General features: G+C 38.7%; 1 protein-coding gene across 1 annotated transcript in view; it reads right to left on the bottom strand.

The window, feature by feature from the left end:
- Positions 1-17,973, bottom strand: part of LOC127419983 (nuclear factor of activated T-cells, cytoplasmic 2-like) — a 60,858-nt gene extending 42,885 nt beyond the window's left edge. Inside the window, exons 1-6 of the mRNA XM_051661866.1 lie at positions 17,585-17,973; positions 14,874-15,801; positions 13,508-13,676; positions 4,788-4,990; positions 3,931-4,103; positions 1,345-1,485 (exon numbers count right to left, since the gene is read on the bottom strand). Coding sequence (XP_051517826.1) covers positions 1,345-1,485; positions 3,931-4,103; positions 4,788-4,990; positions 13,508-13,676; positions 14,874-15,801; positions 17,585-17,708 — 1,738 coding nt within the window. The 5' untranslated portion in view covers positions 17,709-17,973. The remainder of the gene's footprint in view (positions 1-1,344; positions 1,486-3,930; positions 4,104-4,787; positions 4,991-13,507; positions 13,677-14,873; positions 15,802-17,584) is intronic.
- Between the last annotated feature and the right edge of the window lie 5,094 nt (positions 17,974-23,067).

Genomic DNA, 23,067 nt, shown 5'->3' on the forward strand with positions numbered 1-23,067 from the left:
ATTTATTTTTTATTAATTGTGCATTCAAACATACATTTTCGCCAAAATATGTCATTTTACATTACATGCTGCGTTTTATAGCTAATGGCATTTTTATGACTAGATTCTGTGATTCTGTCCCTGGTTTCCTACACTACAAGTGGTAACTGCTGTGTATGCAGGCTCCGATCGAGGAATTATTGAAAATGAAAATGAATCATAATGCTTCCAACATCAGTAGTCTGACTGCCATCGTTGTCTATAGTTTATAAATCAAATGATTTTGTGGTTAACACAACAGCAATGTTGAAATGAAAAAATCTTATTTTGTACTAAATCAATACTTAAACTATTTAGTTGGAGCAGAGTAGAGATGACAGCAGATGAGCAGAGAAAGTAAGTGACAGGAATTCGTTCATGACAGTTAACCGTTGACGTTGTTAGCAACACAGTCAAACAGTTCTATTATACAAAAAAAAAAGTTTATCCAGGACGTGTGGGAACCCTGTTATTTTCCTATCAAAATGCATTTAGTACCTTCTTAAAAAAATCTAATAAAAAAATATGTAAAAAAATTAAAAAACATTTATTCAAATTTTCCAAAGTATTTCACAGTATAAAGATAGAAATGCACTAAAATAGCACCAATTCAAGTAACATTTAACGTTTCCCAAAGTCTAAGTGAGAGGTTGACTCAATGAAAGAACTAGTCCCCATAGGTGCAGTATTCATTGCAATGGACATTAAATCTCTTAAACCCTCATCCTTCACAATATTAATTGCGGCTATTCACTTTGCAACAGAAATCGTGAAGCCGCATTTACATGATTTGCCGATATGAACTCCACATAAAAAGCACTGCAGAGAACATTTTGTTTTGCTCTGAGTGCTGGCACTGCGCATGTAATGATTTACCTTTATCTAAATTGTCCAGTAAGACAGAAGCGCAACATGGTGCCAGGGAAATGCTGATGCTTCACTCTAGCGTCATGTGAATGCAGATTTTCACAGGTCCCATCTGGGGGCTGTTTTGTTCAAAAAATACGGTTAAGCGATCCTTTCTCCATCACTTGATCACTGACACGGAATCACTTTTGTGTGTGTTTGTGACGTGTATGTTAGTGTAATGACCCCGCCGGACACGTCTCAAAGGTTCCGCCCCATTCTAACCAGTGTTCAGAACTCACACGGAGCTGAATTAAATGTCAGAATCTAATGTCAAATTGGTAAATCCATTAATCACGTTAAAGAAAAATTAACGCGTTAAACATTTTAAATTAATCGTATGCATTAAAACATTAATTTCAACAGCTCCACAAAAAAACCCTTCGTCTTTTTGATATGTTGTCATCACTCAGCACTTACCATGAGTCTTCTCTGTGAAGATCACTTTTGAATCAGCGCTGAAGTTCTGGCCGGTGAGTATCATCTGCTGACCTCCAAGAACCGAACAAGAGTCCATGTCCTGTTTCTCCACCATGGGCAGCTCATGGGCTGATCTCTGAGCTACAGGGGCACAAACAAACATAGAACAAATTTTCCATTATAAACAATACATTTATGTTGTGTCGTGTCACGGTAAAGATTTAATTGAGTAATTATAAGTGGCTTATATATTTTTTGTGCCAAAGATTGTATTGCTTCGATTGATGGGACTGCAAAAAATTCTGACATCCAAAGAAGTCTTCTGACATCCAAAACAATATTTAAATGAAACATGGAGTTAAAAGTAACACAAATGCCACAGGTTTAATCCTTAGTGAGGGTGATTCATGACATTGATAATTATGCAGGCCTCCTATAGAGCACAACAGTCCCCATCCACATTTTCGGCCATCTAGCTTCAAGCAGTATTTTTCCCATTCATTTTCTTTCATAAAATCCTTTATAAAAAATGTGTAAGACATGAACCAAACCTACCAGCTCTGAGGTAAATCACAACATTACAAACTTTGATTTGAAGCAAAAAATGATTTTAAAATCAGACAAACGTACCAGACTGTGTCCTTAATGCTTTTAATGAGGGAATTATCTAAAAATACAGATGAAAAAAAAATAAACAATTGACTTAAAGTTGTAGATTTTACAATGCTAAGGTCATGGGTTCGATTCCCAGCAAACGGACATACTGATCAAATGTATAACTATCATTGCTTTGGATAAAATTGTCTGCTTAATTAATAAATGTAATGTAAAATGTTTTCAGATAACATGGCGGTCTTGTTTAGTGGTTAAAGACTGATAATACAAATAATCCAACAACTCTGAAGTTACTATGCAAGATATACAATAGATCATGATGCAATTATATTTTAGCTCAGGAAATTCTGGGAAATAATTTAATTATCATTTGCATTGGGATTTGCATAGAAATTAAAGTGGCTTTTAAATAGGAAATTAGTTTAAATGAATCTGCTTTAGCCAAATTGACATTAAGCCCTGTAAACAAACAGGCAGTCAGGTCTAACATATTAAACACCATCTTTATTTACTTTAGACTGAAGCAATATAAAACTCTGTTTTACAAAGAGGTGAACTTTGTCGTCATGTTATTAAGAACATGCATGAAAGTCATGAACCTTATCTCCTAACACCTGTGATTTAATATCCGCTACAGTAACTGTGATTAAGACAAATACGAGTGACCTTTGGACAGACGTGTGCGGCATACTGTAATCTCAGAGTCAATGAAGTATAACATTACTGTTAAATAATACAGCATGCTACCTGATGACAGGGTCAGGAAGGGTGAGATACGTTTGTAAATACTGCAATGAGTCAGAAAAAACAGATTTAAAGGGACCGTTCACCCAAAAATGTAAATTATGTCATGATTTTGATTGAAAGAATTTTTGGTTGATCTGTCCCTTTGACTTTATAATACAGAAACAGGGGTTGGGAAGCTGTAATCTATCTCTCGAGCTCATTTTTTTTTTTTTTTTTTTGGATCTTTCCCCTTTTTCACCCAATTTGGAATGCCCAATTCCCAGTGCGCTTTTTAAGTCCTCATGGTTGCGTAGTGATTCACCTCAGTGCAGGTGGCGGAGGACGAATCCCAGTTGCCTCTGCATCTGAGACCATCAACCCACGCATCTTATCATGTAAGTAACCTCGGAGACATAGCGCATTGCCACGGAGGCTTCATGCCATCCACCGCGGCATCTGTGCTCAACTCACCACGCGTCCCACTGAGAACGAACCACATTATAGCGACCACAAGGAGGTTACCCCATGTGACTCTACCCTCCCTAGCAACCGGGCCAATTTGGTTGCTTAGGAGACCTGGCTGGAGTCCCTCAGCATGCCCTGGGATTCGAACTAGCAAACTCCAGGGGTGGTAGCCAGCGTCTTTTACCACTAAGCTACCCAGGCCCCCCTTTCGAGCTCATTTTAAATTAATTCCTTTGCTCTGTTCACCTTGTGTTACGTCTGGTTTGCATCATACGAAAACTAACGTAGGAGGAAGCAAAGTCAGCTGATTTCATGACAGGACTGAATTTTATGTAAGACTAAACCACTGATGATATTGGATATGTTATAAGAGCATGACAACTATTCACACAATGTAATCCAAAAATCCTTGAATATAAAAGGAGACAGAGATTTTACAAAATCCAGATGCTAAACCTGTCTGGTACCTCAGTGTTTGAGCCACAAACCTTTAAAAAATGGGCCAGTTTTTTAAAGTCAACATGAAAACAGCAATTGCAACCCATTTTACTTCCATAATATGATGTATTTCTGAATGAAACAGGATATTTAATGAGAAAAACTAGGGGCGGAACTTTATTTTTGATTGGAATTGATTGTATTGTGAAAAGTGGTCTCTATATTACAGGTGGTTTATAAATAAGAAGGCTTGGTGATGTCAGCCTAAGGGGAAGTTGTTTCCGAGCCAGAGAAATCTTGGACAATCTAAATGTATGTATGTTAAAAATTGTATTTACTCACAACACTCAATGGGATGCGAAGCAATTTGGAGAGACAAAGGTTGGCCTCCTTGCTGGGGGATATGAACACGAAATACCAGTCGAACACGTGTGTTTTTACGGCCAATGTCCGTCTCTCCTTTCCGAAGCTCGATGTCAGCATTCCGGAGCTTGAGAATCCCAGCACAATCAATTCTATGATGAGTGTGCAAAAACAGTTTTAAGATGTATTATTACAATCAAAACACCTAGAAACCACACAACAGGTTAAACGCGCATGTTCAAAAGAATCGATAATTAAATAATCTAGCCTCATTCGTGAAACGTGAGCATTTCAATGTGACAAATTACGCAAGAATGAATGTTTTACCATTCTTACGTTAACTTAATGGACTTATGGAATGGACATGTTTTTTGCATCCATCTCCATTGTATTTCAATTGTTTATCTTTGTAAACATGCACTTGACAGATGTCTTTGACCGTTGCGGCACGTCTCACTGTGTTTTTAGCATCTTGCGCAAGAGCAGCACATTTTTTAGACGTCGTGCCAGGTTAAAAAGAACGTCAACTTTTAAAAATGCGTCTTGAGACACTTGCGTTCAACTCAATTATTTTGCTCTGTCTCTAGCTTAATTTAGTGCAACAATGCATTCAATGTGAACGGCCCCTTACTATTCTTACATAACTGTCACATTTGCTATCATTTCTGTGTAAATTGCATATAAAAAATTTTTTGGTCTATTGTCACATTAAACAACAAATTACGTAAAAATAAATGGTTTTACCATTCTTAGGTAAATTGTTACTTTAAACGTTGCATTTTAATTTCTTTTTGCATTTCATGAATGAGGTCTATCATCCAGTAACGTTTACTTACATTGCTTTCATGTTATTCTTTGGCTCCAGAGGAATTTCCAGGACTTTGGTGCTGTTAATGATCTTCTCATAGCTGGTGGTGGTGACGGTTTTGCCGGTGATGCGATGGACCTGGTAGAAAGCGTGAGGCTTCAGAATTCGCTCGTCTGCTGTACCAATGAAGATCTGCAGACCTAGTGGATCCTTGCCCCTGTATCCACGTAACTGCACACAGGAGAAAACAAAATTTGCTAAAAATCTGTTCAGTCATTTTTTATTATCATGCTTGAATGCACAGTAAAAGCACTGTAATTTGTAATGCAGATTATCTTGATTTTATTGATAGATTTATATAAGGGTGTTTCTTCAACTTCGGGCAGTTTTTATGTCCCAGGGGTTGGTTTTTATGAAAACAGAGTTTACATTTTTTCTTTTTGTTATATGAAGGTCTCATTAAAACTGACTTGGAAATGTTTAACGAGGTCTTCGTCATTTAATTTTGGTACTTTTCATATGCCGTTTATGTACACATTTCAGCCTTGTCCCAGACCCATTTTAAACTAAAAAAATCCATTGTAAAAATACAAATCATTACATGTTTAAAACCATGATACTCTAAACAAAGAGTAAAATAAACATAAATCATTTCCATATTTTTTTGTGTGAAAATTATTTATATCAATCTTTCATAAATTACGACTGTCCCACAGTTGTGGGGTAATTTCCACCACAATAAACAATTCGGCCCTAATAAAATTTTTTCAAAAGTTAGTGTACTTGTTAATCAAGCCAGTCCAAATCTGATTTTTGAAGATGTCTATTAGATGTTAATTGGAATATGATGCTTTCCAGATGAAACGCTCTTAAACAGACATCTCGGAGATGTATGTGGGACATTAAATACAATAGAGAATTTGAGATGTGCTGGAAATGACACCGTGGTGGATCTTTTCGTGACTTTGTTGAAGAAACACACATTTCTTTATACATTTTATGATCAATTGAGCTTTTGCAATATATCCTTCATTTCATTTAAAATGCAACTAATTGTTTTTTTATATATATTTTAAATTGATTGTACAGCAACTAGTAGCCTACACACCCAGAATACCCTCGCAACCACATAGCAACACACTAAAATAAAAAACACCCTAGCATTGAAAAATCTTGTTATTGTTGTTTTATAGTGTAAGCTTTCACATAGTTTGGTACATTTTTAATAAGAAAGGCAAAAATTGTAGCCTGGGACAGTTTGATCACATTGTGCTACCTCAAAGAAATCAAAGCGCTTACATAGAACGCTCTAGAGCACTAACAGAGGAGACTCACTATGATACCAACTGAACATCATCAGGATCTCAGATATTTCTTCTCCTCTAAACTCAGAATATATATATTTTTTTAATTATAGACTGTAGTGTGCTTCCAGCACGACTCTTTTAGCAAAGGTCTGCTCTCCTGTTTGGGCATTTGAAGCACAGACACTGCTGAAAACATTAGCATCTTTTGAAACCTTGAACGCAAGTCGGAAGGGTGTGACCAGCAGTGTTAAAGTCTGCAAGAGTCTTCTGGAGTTTGTGGCCTATGGGTCCTTCCGATAGCAGTTGATTGACTCTGGTGTGGCATGTGGAAATCATGGGGACATCCACATCAACAAAGTGTGGTGTATCACAAGAGCCAGAGTGTGAAAGTTTTAGTTTGTTGTCTGCATTCCTGTGCTGAAGGTTAATAATTCAAAAACTCTTTCGAATCCTGTTTGACACAGAGGCAAATGGGCCACATTTTCATATGCAAAGCATGGCATGCCCAATGAGAAAAACAACTATGGTTTTGTCATTTTGTTGTAGATGGGGAAGATATGCTGTAAAACAAAGCAGGGTTTATCAGACTAGTTCATTGCAACTTCTTTTCATTCATGAAAGAGATGTTCAGGGAATTTGGAGAAAGAAATTTAAGGATGAATTTAATGATAATGTACTTTGTGCAGTAAGAAGATTAAAGTTTTAATATGATGTGAGGGGAATGTAACGATTTAATGATTTAGCTTAACCTTTTATTTTTAACAACTAACAGAAAACTAGCTGCAGGGACAGTCCCCATACCTAGAGGTAAGTACCTTGCTACAGGGCAAACAAGATTTCAATCTGTTCATCTCTAATGCAGGGGAGTTTGTAGACTTTTATCACAATTGGAGCACAGGCCCCCTAAGAATTCATAAAGTGTCCCATTTGTTTTCTAGGGGGGTCCGGAGGCATGCCTTGAGAATTTGTTTGCCAAAACTGCACCAAAGCATTGAATTATGGTGATTTTTTTTTTTTTTTTACTACTGTTTCACTGGTAATTTTACAGCTTTACAGTAAATGGCATAGTAACAATTATCCACATTTGTATATCATTAATTCAATATTGGTTACTGTTTGGTTGATGGCAATGACAAACTCCACATTTGTATTACTTGGAACTCCATGTTAACTAACATCAACCCACTGTTCGCTCACAGCAAACAGAAAACAAATTAAAAAAATTACAAAACTTAAAAGCTTATTAGTTAAAATCTACTACTAGCAATTTGATGAGCAAACTCACATGACCCTTACAAGCAATCTAGAGTTCTGGCAAACTAGCCGCAAATTTGCCACTCATTATTTTCACATGCAAATGAGCTTGATTCGTCGCAAATGTTTGCCTGAAGTTTGCATCTCTTCACCAGTAGTACTGAACCTGCAGCAAACATTTGGCAACTATGGACAATTTGCTGCAAGTTTGCCGCAAAGCTCATTTACATGTGAAAATAATAAGTGGAAAATTTGCAGCAAATTTATTATGAACTCTCGATTTTTAGTATCCCCCCACATCCACACTAATACATTTTCAAATTAAAAATCTTTTTCTCTACGTATAGGCCTTCCGTCCACACTGAGACGCCATTTTTGACAGTGAAAACTAAGCTTTTCTAATATGCTCTCTCAAGTGGATACATTTGAAAATGCCGTCGTCGAGTTGTGGTGTGGACAGGGGAAACGGAGATATCTGAAAACGATGACGTATTTGTTGTCATGTGACGCAGTCATGTGATTCATTCAGCACAAAACAATCAAGATTGAGCCAATGTTGTAGCTGCATTGTTGTGCCTTATATTCACTTTGATCGCGTTGTTAAAGATAAATATTACTTTGTACAACATTTACATTACATTCCTTCAAAGACGACAGGAAGTTAACAAGGAATTGCTGTCCTGCGACGGAACACAAAGACAATTGCGTTTCAGACCGTACATGGAACGGTGATTTTTCGCATGGGGATTTCAGTGTGGATGAGCAATTTTTGGAAAATGCTTGAAAACGGCAATGTGGATGGAGACCGTTTCAAAAACGAAAACAGCAAGTAACATTACTTATCATCTTTGCATTTGAGGTTCTGTTGCGGGGGAGTATGGGGGGTCAGGTGGAGAGAGGGAAATTTTGAATTATGTAGACGCTACTCCCATACAAAGAAAGCACCAATTAGTTCTTGCAATTATATTACAAGAGTCATGTGAATACTGAGAGCAACACACAAAAAAACTGTATTCCATGAAACACAAAACGAAGGTAACAAATTACATGTGTACTCGAGAAAAAAAGCAGACTCTACATCGGAAGGAAGTGTGCAAAAACCACAGAGCGTGAAGATGCAGCTAAATTTACACTGGAGTTCAAAAGTAGAGTGATCAGGCCAAGTGTGAACATTTAATGTCTGGGTAAAAATACACAATGTTGCATCAAAAATATTGACTGACTTACGTATGCACGAGCATTGGTCTTCATAAGCTTATTTCCTAGAATTAAAGACACTACCAGTTGATTTAGAAGTGGTTTTATCCTACAGAAATGACAATATGATCTTTAATTGGGTCTTTATAATAAAACATGAAGAAAGTCTAGTATCAAAACAGCATCTAAGAACATTATAATGACAGTACAGAAAAGACAAAATGATTTCCATGACTTTTGGTTCCATTATCGGGTTCTCGAACATGCATTCTCCTGTCAATGTGGATGGAAAAGCATAATCAAAAACTCAATGTTTCCTGTGCAACCATTCAGTGGAACTGCAAGACAGCCACTGAATCAATCAGCAGCGCAAAACACACGAATTCTAAACTAATGACTCTTATGGACTGTTTTTTTTTTTTTTTCTAAAGCATGATCAGTGTTGTCCGATTCCCAAATGAATGACTATTATGAGTTGGTCCTTTTGAAAACACAGTGTAAAATATACAGCATGACCATTGGGGCCCGATTCCCAAATGATGACTCTTAAGAGTAGATTATTTTGAATTTACAGCTTAAAACATACAGCGTGACCAATGTAGAGCGATTCCCAAACGAATGACTCCTACGTGTCAGTTCTTTTGAATACACAGCGTGAAATATACAGTGTAACCAGTGGAGACCGACTCCCGAACGAATGACTCTTATGAGTCAGTTCTTTTGAATATTCATTGTGAAAAACAAACAGCGTGATCATGGAGCCTGATTTCCAAAGGAATGACTCTTTTGAGCCAGTTCCTTTGAATCTACAGTGCGGCCAGCGGAGACCGATTCCCGAACGAATGACTCTTTTGAGTCATTTATTTTGAATATACAGTTTAAAGCATTCACTGATGAGCCAAAACATTATCACCACTCACATGGAAGCGAATAGCGTTGATCATCTCTTAACAAGGCCACATGTCAAGCTCTGGGTAGATTAGAGGGTAAGCGAACAATCAGTTCTCGTAGTCAACATGTTGAATGTAGGAGAAATGGGCAAGAGTAAAGACCTGAGTGACTTTGACAAGGGACAAATTGTTATGGCCAGATGACTGGGTCAGAGCATCTCTGAAACGGCAAGGCTTGTGGGGTGCTCCCGGTCAGCAGTGGTGACTACCTACTGACAGTGGTCTGAGGAGGGACAAACCACAAACAGGCAACAGGGTGTTGGGCGCCCAAGGCTCATCAATGCACGATGGCAATGAAGGCTATCCGATCTGTTCCAAACCGACAGAAGGTCTACTGTGGCACAAGTCACAGAAAATGTTAATGATGGTTACGGGAGGAATTTGTCACAACACACAGTGCATAGCACCCTGCTGTGTATGGGGCTGCGTAGCCGCAGACTGGTCAGAGTGCCCATGATGACCCCCTGTCCACCTTCGAAAGCACCTACAATGGGCACACGAGCATCGGAACTGGACCTTGGAGCAGTGGAAGAAGGTTGCCTGGTCCGATGAGTCCCATTTTCTTTTACATCACATGGACGGCTGTGTACGTGTGTGCCGTTTACCTGGGGAAGTGATGGCACCAGGATGCACTGTGGCAAGACGACAAGCCAGTGAAGGGAGTGTGATGATCTGGGCAATGTTCTGCTGGGAAACCCTGGGTCCAGCCATTCATGTGGACATCTTGACACATGTCAACTACCTAAACATCATTGCAGACCAGGTATACCCCTTCATGGCAATGGTATTTCCTGATGGCAGTGGCCTCTTTCAGCAGGATAATGCACCCTGCCACACTGCACACATTGTTCGGGAATGGTTTGAGGTATGAAGAGCTCAAGGTGTTGCCCTGGCATCCAAATTCCCCAGATCTCAATTGAGCATCTGTGCGATGTGCTGGACCAACATAAATCATCTCTTTATTTGGTAACAGGCTGCTGAGGGAAGTAAATACATTAAGAATTGTACTTCTTAGTTACAATTATTTCTTCCTCAAAATTACTCAAAGAATTGTTAAGGAACTTCGATCAAGACCAAATTAGTTGAGCTATGCTATCCACATGAATTTAATTGCTTTATACTCTTACTGTATGTCATCAACTGTCTCATGTTATATCATATTGCATTTACTAATGTCAACATATACAGGTTTTAATTTAAAAAATGTATTAGTAAATGCTGAAATTAACCAAGATTAACAAATGCTGTAAAAGTATTGTTCATTGTTATTCATGTTAGCAAATGTAACTAATGGTAATAAATGGAACATTTTTGTAAAGTGTTACCACTTTTTTAGTAATAGTACCGATAATCATAATGTTTAATTGATTCTGACAGCAAAATGCTATAATATCATCTTTCTGCTTGAAACAACTAAATGTAAAATGTGTCTCTTAAAGATACAGGTGAGTGAGTCAGGTATGAGAGCAGGGCCTCATGAACTGGGTAAACACTGTTTCCATGGGCCATCTGAGAACCTGGTTGCCATGGCAACTGGCAAGCAGTGAGTCAGTTGTGAGGTCGGAAAAGTAAAGTAGAGGAAGGATCAGGAGAGACGTGAGCAACTCCCCGGCACGTGATTGGCCAGCGACGGGCATGCACTGACCACAGCGAGCACCAGGGAATGGAAAGCATTAAACATGTTGGCTTTGCCTAGGCAGTCTGCAATCTATAACAGAGACACTGACATCGGAAGGACACTGGCCGTTCTTCTAACAAGACCATTACAGATAGATTACAATGAGTGAGCACAAGCAACAAGTGGGCTTTCACATAAAATGTTACACGGGAAACATCAAGTGGTAAACAAACTGAGCAATATGATGTGTCTATGGAATACAGCTGCCATTACTATGTCTGTAAAATCTCTCAGTAAACACAACTTCCTGAAGAGTTTTAAGCAAGCTCAAAGTAAATCAAACAGATGTAAATTTCACAAATTAAATGATACATTAGACAACAACAGCTTGTAACCAGATTTTTACAGTCTCTGAAGAAAATGAGAGGGGTGTTTGTGTAGCGGGTGCATGCCACGGCATTGCTATTCGGTTGCTAAAGTGTTTGGGTGGGTTTTAGCATGTGTTATGCTATTACAAGGGTATTCTGGGTGATTGTCAGGGCATTGCTAGGTGGTTGCAAAGGTGTTATTAGTGGTATTTAGCATGCTGCTTATCACTAGGTTGTTCTGGGTGGTTGCTATGGCATTGCTATGTAGTTGCTAGGGCATTGCTACTGTATATGGTTGCTTAGGTGTCCTGAGTGGTTTTTAGAGCATTGCAATGCAGTTACAAAGTTGTTCTGGCTGGTTGCTATGGCGTTGCTATGTGCTTGCCAGATTATTACTATGTGGTTGCTTAGGTGTTCTGAGTGGTTTTTAGAGCATTGCAGTGCAGTTACTAAGTTGTTTTGGCGGGTTGCTAGGGCGATAGGTCCTTGCTAGCATGTTGCTAAGTGGTTGCTATGGTGTTCTGAGTGGTTTTTAGTGCATTACTATGCAGTTACTAGGTTGTTGTGGCTGGTTGATAGGGTGTTAATAGATGGTTGCTAGGAAATTGCTATGTGATTGTTAGTGTTCTGGGTGTCTTTTTTATCGAGTTGATATGAGGTTACAAAGTTGTTTTGGCTGGTTGCAAGGGTATTGCTAGGTGGTTGGTAGATTATAACTATGTGGTTGCCAAGGTGTTCTGGGTGTTTGTTAGGCTGTAGCTTTATAGCAGCTATATGGTTGCTAAGGTGTTCTGAGTGGTTTTTAGTGTGTAGCGATGCAGTTACTAGGATGTTCTGGGTGGTTGTTAGGGCGTTGCTATGCAGTTACTGTATTGTTCTAGCTAGTTGTAAAGACATTGATTGAAGGTTGCGAAGCCATTGCTATATGGTTGCTAAGGTGTTCAGAGTGTTATTTATAGTGATTCAATGCAGTTACTAGGTTGTTCTAGGTGGTTGTAAGGGCGTTGCTATGCAGTTACTAGATTGTTCTAGCTGGTTGCTAAGACATTAATAGAAGGTTGCCAGGCCATTGCTATATGGTTGCTAAGGTGTTCAGAGGGTTTTTTCGTGTGTTGCTATGCAGTTACTAGGTTGCCTGGGTGGATGTAAGGGCATTGCTCTACAGTTACAAAAGTGTTCTGGCTGGTTGTTTGGGCGTTGCTATGCAGTTACAAGGCTGTTTAAGCTGGTTGTTAAGGCACTGACAGGAGGTTGTCAGGCCATTGTTTTATGGTCGCTAAGATGTTCAGAGTGGTTTTTAGTGTGTTGCTACGCAGTTACTAGGTTGTTCTGGGTGGTTTTACGGGCATTGCTCTACTGTTACAAGGGTGTTCTGCGTGGTTGTTAGGCCATTGCTATGCAGTTACTAGACTGTTCAAAAAGGTTGCTAAGGCATTGATAGGAGGTTGCCAGGCCATTCCCATATGGTTGCTAAGAAGTTCTGAGTGGTTTTAATGTGTTGTTTTGCAGTTACTAGGTTGTTCTGGGTTGTTGTAAGGGCATTGCAATGGAGTTACTATATTGTTCTAACTGGTTGCAAAGGCATTGACAGGAGGTTGCCAGGCCATTGCTTTATGGTTGCTAAGGTGTTCAGAGGAGTTTTTAGTGTGTTGCTATGCAGTTACTAGGTTGTTTTGGGTGGTTGTAAGGGCATTTCTCTACACTTAAAAGGGTGTTCTGGCTGGTTGTTAGGGCATTGCTATGCAGTTACTAGACTGTTCAAGCTGGTTGCTAAGGCATTGATAGTAGGTTGCCAAGGCACTGCTTTATGGTTGCTAAGGTGTTTACCCCTTACCCAAGTATGAGCAAAAGCAATAGTGATACTTGCCTTAACAAGCAACACTACCGAATGATACTGTTCCTTTGTGTGAGGGTGTAGCTCAGAGAACATACAGAGAAGCACAGGAGGCCATTTTCATAGCACTGACCTGAGGCAAAATCACCTCATGCTGCATAATGACAAGGAAATACTTCCACACGCAAGTCTAGCTAGACAAGACAAAACCAATTCCCACCTGGACCACCGGGTGGCCTCCAGTTGGGGCTTTGACCGCCCCTCGGCTGCCCTCTGTCTCGTAGTGGGCTCTGTGGTGGGGTTTGGGCTGAACCTCAATGTGCAGCTCATACTGATCAGTGCGACTTGGAAGGGGCCATTCCAGAGGGGGCAGGGACGTCACCGGGATGCTGGGAGAGATGGGAGATGATAGTCAAGCTCATTTTCTTCACATATGCAATTTGTAGCATGAAAAAGAGCAGGCAGTGCACCAGATAAATGTCTAAGTTAAATGTCTCTACGTATGCTTGTAGTAAATAAGACCTTGTATGATTGATACTAAGTTAAACAGGGCAACTCTAAGTGTGAATATAGATATGATTGATCAAACATTTATTTGTAAGTCAAATGGCCATTATGTTTTTAAAGTCTTATATTGCCAAAATAAGTTTTTCAGATCTTTCAAATCTGAAGTACATATTTTAGTCCATGTTTGTTACCTTTGAGGTCATTTATATGCTAGTGGACTAGATATATGCATTTAAAAAGTCTTTCTCTACCGGGAAAATTAATAAAAAATATTAATGAGTTCATCAAATCCTTCATAAAATTGGCCTTAGCCATGAATCAAATCAACCAGCTCTCAGGTGAATCACAACATAAACACTTTGATTTGAAGCAAAAACGTATTTGAATATCAGACAAAAAGATGAAGGTACAAGACTGTGTAGTTAACATCTTTTATGAGGGAATGAACTACAATCCCATAAAGCGTTGCAAAGGACTTAATCAAATAAAAAACAATAGAAATATGTACAACTATTGATTTTAAGTTGTTCAGTGTAAGCACAGAAACAATTTATTTACATTTTATTGTGAAATATTCAGACATGTACAAATATATTAGTAGCTTAAGAGTTGCTACAGAGCTCTTTTGCTGCGATTTGTTTGCAGCGATTCTCTGATTGGTGGATCTTTCCCTCTCAAGGTTCATGGGTAGTGTAGTTTTTTAAACAAGAATTCCACTATTAAACATTTATTTATTTATTTTTTTAAATTCATTTTAAATAACGTGGTCTGATGGCTTCAATAGAAGCATATGCCATCAAATAAAAACCTCAGAGCCCACGGTAGGTCTGTCTCTAAAGCTTTATAATTAATAATCAGTTCCCCTATTGAAAAAATTAATGGGATATTTACTTCTGGAACCAGATTTTTACTGTTGCACTCTATAGCACGTAGCAAATCATGGTTTTCCTGTGCTGTAACATAATCTAAAGGCTAGTGGCTATTTAAAAAAAGATCACTTTAATACATTCCACCTCAGCTTCATGGGGTCTTTAACATGGGGTCTTAAGAATAAAATGCCTATCAACAAAAAAGTTTACCTGCATATTCCAGGCAGCAACTGTTTAGGCCAGACTGGGGGAATTACAAAGAAAGGTTCAGGGGCAGATTTGGCTTTTATATCCTGGTCGCAGGACACGTAATAGCTCTCAGTGTGATTCTCCGCGTAGAAGGGGTACGCCTGCTGATTGGTCTTCACAATCTTGGTAGGAATGGAATTGGCTTGCCCAACACCAAACCCATTCGGGACAGCAGGCATGTTGTTTGAGCCATAATGGCCACCGTGATGCTCTTCAGGGCCACTGTGGGGTGATGGGCTGCGCGAACGAGGCCCTGGCACCAGGTTGGGGTTCCTGTACATGTCGTAGGTGCGTTTACATAGAGGGGAGGTGGAACGCGAACCGGGTCTCGGGGAAGGAGAGCGCGGTCCGACGCAGCCGTCCTCGGCCAGGCTTGTACAGGGAGACGTGCCTGGACTGGTGCGGGGTGAACCCGTGTGAACACCCTGAAGTCGTGGGCAGAGTTCCCCAGCTGCTTGGCTGTTGCTGGGTGATACACAGGGCGACGCCCAGGGTGAGAGGTTCTCCGAGTGCCAAGAAGTGGAGGAGTTGCTGCTAGCTGGACTCAGGCACTGTGGCTCTCGGTAGGCCAAGGGGTCGTGACCAGGCACGGTGAGCCCAGGACTAGGGCTGGTGTTCACGAGATGGTTCTGGAGGGAGTCTCGACCATGATTATAGTGCTCACGGGAAGGGGTGATCTCAATTCTGGGGCTCAGGGCTTGACTGCTGGACCTGGTGTGTTCCAGGTAGTTCTTGGCTTCCAGTTGCTCATAGCCCGAAAGGCCTTCAGCGCTGACCTCTGTGTAGGAGGATGTACAAGGCTTGATGCTGTAAGATGGGGCTTGCTCCAGAGGATAGGAGAGGCTGGGAGGAGAGCTATGGTCTCTGTGTGAGGAGATACTTGGCTCATCTATTCAAATAAAAACAGATACAAAAACAAACTGGGTAAACATGCCCAAAAAGTCCGTCTAAATAGTTTTGCAGGGTAAATGTATGTTTGGAATGGAATACTGCTTACAAAATAATGCACCATACTATACACTGTATACAGCCTACTTTAAAAAAAAAAAATATGTAAAACAGTATGCTGTACGTGATGCTAAACGTTTCATAAAGTAGCATGCAACTGCGGTCACATGAGCACTTCACATTGCATGATTATTGCAAAGGGTATTCAGTTTTCATGTTGAAAATATAAAAATTTGTATTCTGCACTTTTAATCTAAATTTGGCAGTTCATTAAATTATGAATCAAGAAAGAGATGTTAAAAGAACAGTTCACCCACAAATGAAAATTCTCTCATCATTTACTCACCCTCATGCCATCCCAGATGTGTATGACTTTCTTTCTTCTGCTGAACACAAAGATTTTTTAGAAAAAGATCTCAGCTCTCTAGGTCCATACAATGCAAGTAATTGGTGACCAGAACTTTATAGGTCCACAAAGTGTATAAAGGCAGCATAAAATTAATCCATATGACTCCAGTGTTTAATCTATATCTTTAGAAGCGATATGCCACACGGCTGATCAACAGATCAATATTTAAGTCCTTTAAACTATAAATTCACCTTTCTGCCCATTAGGTGACGATATGCACGAAGATTGCGATTTGGCAAAAATAAAAGAAGAATGTGAAAGTGGAAATTTATAGTAAAAAATGACTTAAATATTGATCTGTTTCTCACCCAACTATCATATCGCTTTTGAAGACATGTATTTAACCACTGGAGTCGTATGGATTACTTTTATGCTGCCTTTATGTGATTTTTGGAGCTTCAAAGTTCTGCCCACCATTCACTTGAATTGTATGGACCTACAGATCTGAGATATTTTTCTAAAATCTTCATTTTTGTTCAGCAGAAGAAAGAAAGTCATACACATCTGGGATGGCATGAGGGTGAGTAAATAATGAGAGAATTTTCATTTTTGGGTGAACTATCCCTTTAACATTTGCAGCTGATATGAGTTCCATTCATTCATCACACTGGATATACAGTATTCCACACAATGTGCTCGTTGTATACTGCACATTTTGGCAAATGTAACAAGTAGGTATTTCATGCACACAAAAACGTATACTGTGCACAGTGTGCATTCTGTATACTGCTGGAATAGCATGGAGTAGTATGTTACTATGCTATTCCGAGCATAGCCATGGTCTCAACCATTTTAAAATTAGTATATACTTGACCAATGTGATTTACATGCTAGTGAAAGTGGAAAAGGAAACGTTCACTATAGAGGCAGACAGACAGACAGATAGATAGATAGATAGATAGATAGAAAAGAAAGACTGATGATAGATAGATAGATAGATAGATAGATAGATAGATAGATAGATAGATAGATAGATAGATAGATAGCAAATACAGAGCAGCAGGTGTTAATTGGGGTCACTAACCAATATGCTTCAATAACGTGTTGAGATGCTTTTTAGGGAAATGTGTGCAGTACAGTAAAAAAAAAAAAAAAAAAAAAAAACTTTTTATAACTATTTATAAGATACATAAGGTACACTCTAATACATGATTCTATCATATAATCTGTGGATAAAACAGACAGTTATCGTTAGTTTAATGTGTACAATTATTTAATGCCGTTTTCTCTCCACTCTCCAAGCCCTGCAAAACGTCAAAATGACACCATTATATTTTTCAGCAGGCATTTTACACAGAAGTTTCCTGACACAAACCTTGAGATCCCGTGGGAAGTCCATACTCAAAGAGATAGTCAAACTCAAGCTCATCTTGACAGTTCACCTGACTCAGCTCCCCAGCCAGCACTATTGCAGCCTTATCGCCGTAAAAAGAGCTCATCTGTCTTTCTTTGGTTTATAAAGCACACCAGAGCAACTTTAAAAACGCGTCGAGATTACGCGGGGGTCTTTGCGCGCAGGGGTCCGAGCCTACCCAAACGCATGAATGAGATCGAGCGAGTCGAGCGCAACTTCAACTTCCGCCTTCAACTTCTCTCACTCACACCCCCATTTATTGGAGCTACACTGCCCGCGACGCGACAACATCAGAACGCTTCCATTATAATCAAATAAGCTGACACGGGGGCGTTCACACAGGACGCGTTTTGCTTTCAAAAACAGCGGAGCGCAACGGAATGGAATTATTAAGGGAGTGTTTTAGCGTCTCACACAGGAGCGACGCAACGGTCAAAGCGTCAGACGTGACGCATGTATATGTATATATATTGACCAACAATTAAAGAAAGCACAGACAAAACGCAAGAACGCGTACCACGTGTCACTCGCTTGCACTGTAAACGCGGTGTCTTTTTGAATAGATTTGTCTTGTTTCGTACTACAAGTAGTACATAATTCATTCTGTCGTTCAGACAGATGTGTTAAAAATTGATGACACACGCCTCCTGTTGTTAGCTGGTAGTTATGACTGCAATAACAAAGAGGAAAAATTGATGGTTGCGGGACACTTCAGCATCATCTGGGCGGGTGTTTGAAGAATAAAGTGAAGTTGTACATCCCATAATAAGAACTGTTGCTGACCCCGGGCGTTCATCACTACACAATGAATCAAATTAAAGTAAAAACCATCTTATTAACCCAAGTTAATAAACTGTCTGTATGTCTGTCTGTCTGTTTTTAATATTATTATTATTATTATAAAGATGCTATAAAGATGCTTTTCCACAAGAGTGGAAAAGGACCAGAATCTTAAACTCACACTTTTAGAGAAAATGCACAGAAATGGCAAAGGAAATTATTATTTGCATAGTGGCAGCATCTAGGGTCATTAAACCTTACCTGAATTTTCCATTGCAGCATGAACTATGAAAAGCCAAGGAGTCTCAATTTTATGTAACAAATGATATTCAGCACTCACTGAATCATGGCAAACTACAAACACTTTCTGTAAGTCATATGTAAAGACAATTCCAGGCATTTTAAGGGACGAGCAGCTTATGAATACCTATGAGCACACATGAAAATTACATCTACAGAATCTGTCTGAATACACTCAAGATACCCTGCACAAATAAAACACAAATAAACTCCTGTTGAATATAAGACATCAACTTTTGACCGATACATTTGCAGACATCAAGTGCCTCCATAAAAAATCAAACTTGCTCTATTAAAATTAAAATTAGAATCACACATAAAAAAAAAGTTCTGAAAAACTGTATATACTGTAAAATGCATTACAATGCCACAATGAATGGCACCATAAATCTGATATATGGCAATATATGTGCATATACTGTATGTAAAATTATAGTTCATGTTTGAGAAAATACAGTATGTTCATGTTTTTACTAGTATTTTGAAATACATGTTCCATATACAGAAAGTACAAGTATAGGACTTTTTAGATCAGTGAACATACAGTATATGTATGAACATTATATGTATGAATAAACATATATTTTATATATTTATTTTACATATATTGCCATATTTCAGATTTCTGCATGAGACAGCCCTTTAAGAGCATCTAACATAAAAAATGGTAATCAGAATAAAACATTATTACTAAACATTAGTTAACATTAATCAGCATAAAAAGTTCCTTCATTCAAAATGAAATCAGTGTAGAGAAGCGTAGTTACGTTTCAAGACTAAATATTGCATGTACTGATGTCATGTAGGTTGTAACAGAGAGTTCCCTGATGACGCAAGTGCCTTTTCTGTACTGCAGTATACTCTACTGTAATTTTAATGTATATTATTCCTTGGCAGAATAAGTTATTGCATAACACATTATTTAATAATTGGCTTTAGCACAAAAAAAATTCATCAGTTAGTGTTAAAAATGTTAAAAATCAAATTATTGTTTACCAGTGAATCACAACACTTCAGCACGCGCCATCCATACCTTGATCCATGGACCTCATGTTGTGGTAGTGCATTAGTCTCCAAGCCTCTCTAAACATTTGGAAAATATGAAAAAAAATATATAAATTCAACAGTCAAAAAAATGGTTTTCCTCAAAGCTCATAGCAGAAAGAAGGAAAAAATCTGGATGGAGAGGTGATAAACCTGAGAATAAAAAACAAAACAAAAACTCTGAACTAGTAGTAGAGCTCTGTGTGGTATGAACTCCTTTGCCTGCTCTGAGGATTGACTTGAGTATCAAGAGCGGTTTCCTTCCCTGGCTCTGGGTGTTTATAATGGTCCAATGCTGTAAAATAACGGGATTCCCTCAGTGTTTCCTCCTGTTTGTGCGCTCTGCCATGGAAACCTGGAGCGCTTCCATCTCGGAGACTCAGGGCTTTCCTGCAGAGTGCGCTCTGAGGAATCCATGACGTCTCCAGCCTCTGCGCCAAGGCATTTCTGCGGCTTCTCTCAGACAGTGGTGCACAAGAACTTCATTGTGGGCATGAAAAAATCTGTTTAAGAGGAGGAGGGGTAGAAAAATTAAAACAGGAGTGATGTTTAAGTATATATGCATGAAAGAAAGTAGGTACACACAGCAGGGTTTTGAAGGCACAGGGCTCATTAAGTTTAAGTAGCTTACAGCTTTATGAAATAGTATACTAAAGTTAACAATCTTGTTTGACCCTTAAAAATACTGAATATAGTAATATACAGTGGTCCTAAAAGTATTTGGACACTTAATCAACACATAAAAATGTAAGAATGCATCAGATAACAGAATATCAAACCAAGTGGCATGCATTTTAAACACTGAAAACCCTAATAAGTAGAATTTACTCCGCTGAATTAAGTAATGGTGTCTCCAAAACTTCCCTCTACTTAGTAGATCCTCGTGGTGGCGTGGTTACTCACCTCAATTCGGGTGGTGGATGACAAGTCTCAGTTGCCTCTGCTTCTGAGACTATCAATCCGTGCATCTTATCACGTGGCTCACTGTGCATGACACCACGGAGACTCACAGCACAGGAGGCTCATGCTATTCTCTGCGATCCACACACAACTTACCACGTGCCCCATTGAGAGCGAGAACCACTAATCGCGACCACGAGGAGGTTACCCCATGTGACTCTACCCTCCCTGGCTACTGGGCCAATTTTGGTTGCTTAGGAAACCTGGCTGGAGTCACTCAGCATGCCTTGGATTGGAACTCGTGACTCCAGGGGTGGTTGTCAGCGTCAATACTCGCTGAGCTACCCAGCCCCCCCCCCAACACTTGTGTAATTAAGTTCACTTAACTCAGTGATCATATAGAAAGAAATTAACTAGTTAAGTTAACTATCTAGATGCAAGTAGACTTAGGTCAGATATGCTTTTTAAATGTTGATCTTTCTACTTAATAATTTTAAGTAAATGAACTCCAATTTAGATCACACAATAACACATCTTAAATCAAGAAGATTATAACTGGATTTTTAAGAAAAATAAGTCAAGGAACATATATATTCTGAACCCAAAACTTGACATTTCAAGTAATGTTTAATTAAGACAACTTGATTTTTCCAGTAATGGCAATATTAGGGTTTAGCAAAACAGTAAAGCAAACATTTTAATTATTTTAAACAATGTTTAAATTTAATTACATCCAGTAAATTTATCTATGGGACTAGTTGATTAAAAATGGCACAGAAAAGTGAAGCTAATTCTAAGAAAAATATCTAGCATCATTTGTTTTAGATGTCCCGTGGTTTGATATTTAGTTTGTAACAAAATTTTAAAGCTTGTCTTTAGTCTTCGAATACTTACAGAGGCCATTGTATATTAAAGCCTATATATATTAACAATATAATTTAGTAGAAATGTAAAAGCTACAGTCTTTCATAATCATGAAGTACAGTGGTAAGAAGCCTTGGGAATAAATTGTGGCTTTTTTAGCATGAGTAGATTTAAGATTCTACTCATACAGCTAATTTTCCAATGGAAATTTGTCGAATGACCCAACTGACACCCAAGAAAAGTCATATTCAGAAAAACTGGACCAGGATTTGGGTTTTGGTTGAAATGATGGAGCTTAAACTCTGATACCTTGAAAATATACCATGGAAAATATTGCATGGTTTATTTATGGTGTTCCCCCCTTTGAATTCCAAATATTGGACAACTATTGAAATTCGTCCAAAGTTTTCAAAGTTTATTTGACATGCTTAATGCTTGGCAGTCAAATGTTACTGAAAAGGTAAAGTTTTTTCATTTTAAAGTCAACAAATAAAACATTTACCCAATTCACTTTCTTAATGCATGTTCCTGGTCTTATTGTGCACAATTCATCAGTGCAACATTATACCCCCCGCCCCAAAAAAGTTTGTCTTGTAATTAAATTTATCAAAATGTAATAATTAGCTCAGCATCTGAAACGACTTCTATTTTTGTCTGTCATGCATCCCTTAACCCCTTCACTCCAACCACCTGGCTCCATTCTAATAGCCACTTTTTACAATCCAGTCAATTCCAGATTAATAAAATCAAGTCCCGCCCTAAATCGAAATTAAGTCATAATGAAGAAGTGAACCAGTTTTGAACGCTGTTTCACGGTGACTTTACAGTGCCACCAACTTTAATAGTACAATAAGGTTTATTTATTAGAGACGTGAATATGCCTATCAGTGTTTAAATGTGTCATAATCTGATAATACCAGATTTAAATCTCCTAACAGCATCAATGTGAGCAAAAACCAGCAAAATTTGCTTTTAAATCACTATGATTATGACTTAATGAAACATGGAATGCAGAGAAGTTCCAAGTTACATAAAAATGTGCAATTCAGTAAACCTAAGTAGTAAATGTTTCAAGAAAATGTAATGTAGCACATTAACAACTTCTTTCAGTGCCCAGTTGAGAAAGCTGCTGAATCTGGGATGGCAAATGTTGCCAAAATAAACTTCACGGGGCTGTCGAGTTAGGCCTGTTTGGCTAAACTCTGTTGTAGAGTTTATGCCGGAAAATTCTGTGATATAATACACTGACTTGTTTAAACATTCAACTAAAGGAAGAGATACTCTCTCTGATTGTATCCCAGTGACCTCTGGTCGTGTGAGAATATAAAAAATGGACTCTTATTTTTCAGTTGTGAGAGTGTAATTTGTCCAGGTCCTGTGTTCCCAGGGTCCTATGTTCCCCAGATATATATGGCACTGTAGCAGCAGGGGCATGGTTGAGCACCCGTCCAGAGAGAGAGAAAGTGGTAAGGGCGTTTACACCTGAGTTAAATTATGTCTAACACCTGTCTCTAATTCCAGTGAGCTTGGGGAGAGCGGCATATAAACAGCCACGC

The sequence above is a fragment of the Myxocyprinus asiaticus genome, chromosome 29, assembly GCF_019703515.2.
Source record: "Myxocyprinus asiaticus isolate MX2 ecotype Aquarium Trade chromosome 29, UBuf_Myxa_2, whole genome shotgun sequence".
Taxonomy (NCBI): domain Eukaryota; kingdom Metazoa; phylum Chordata; class Actinopteri; order Cypriniformes; family Catostomidae; genus Myxocyprinus; species Myxocyprinus asiaticus.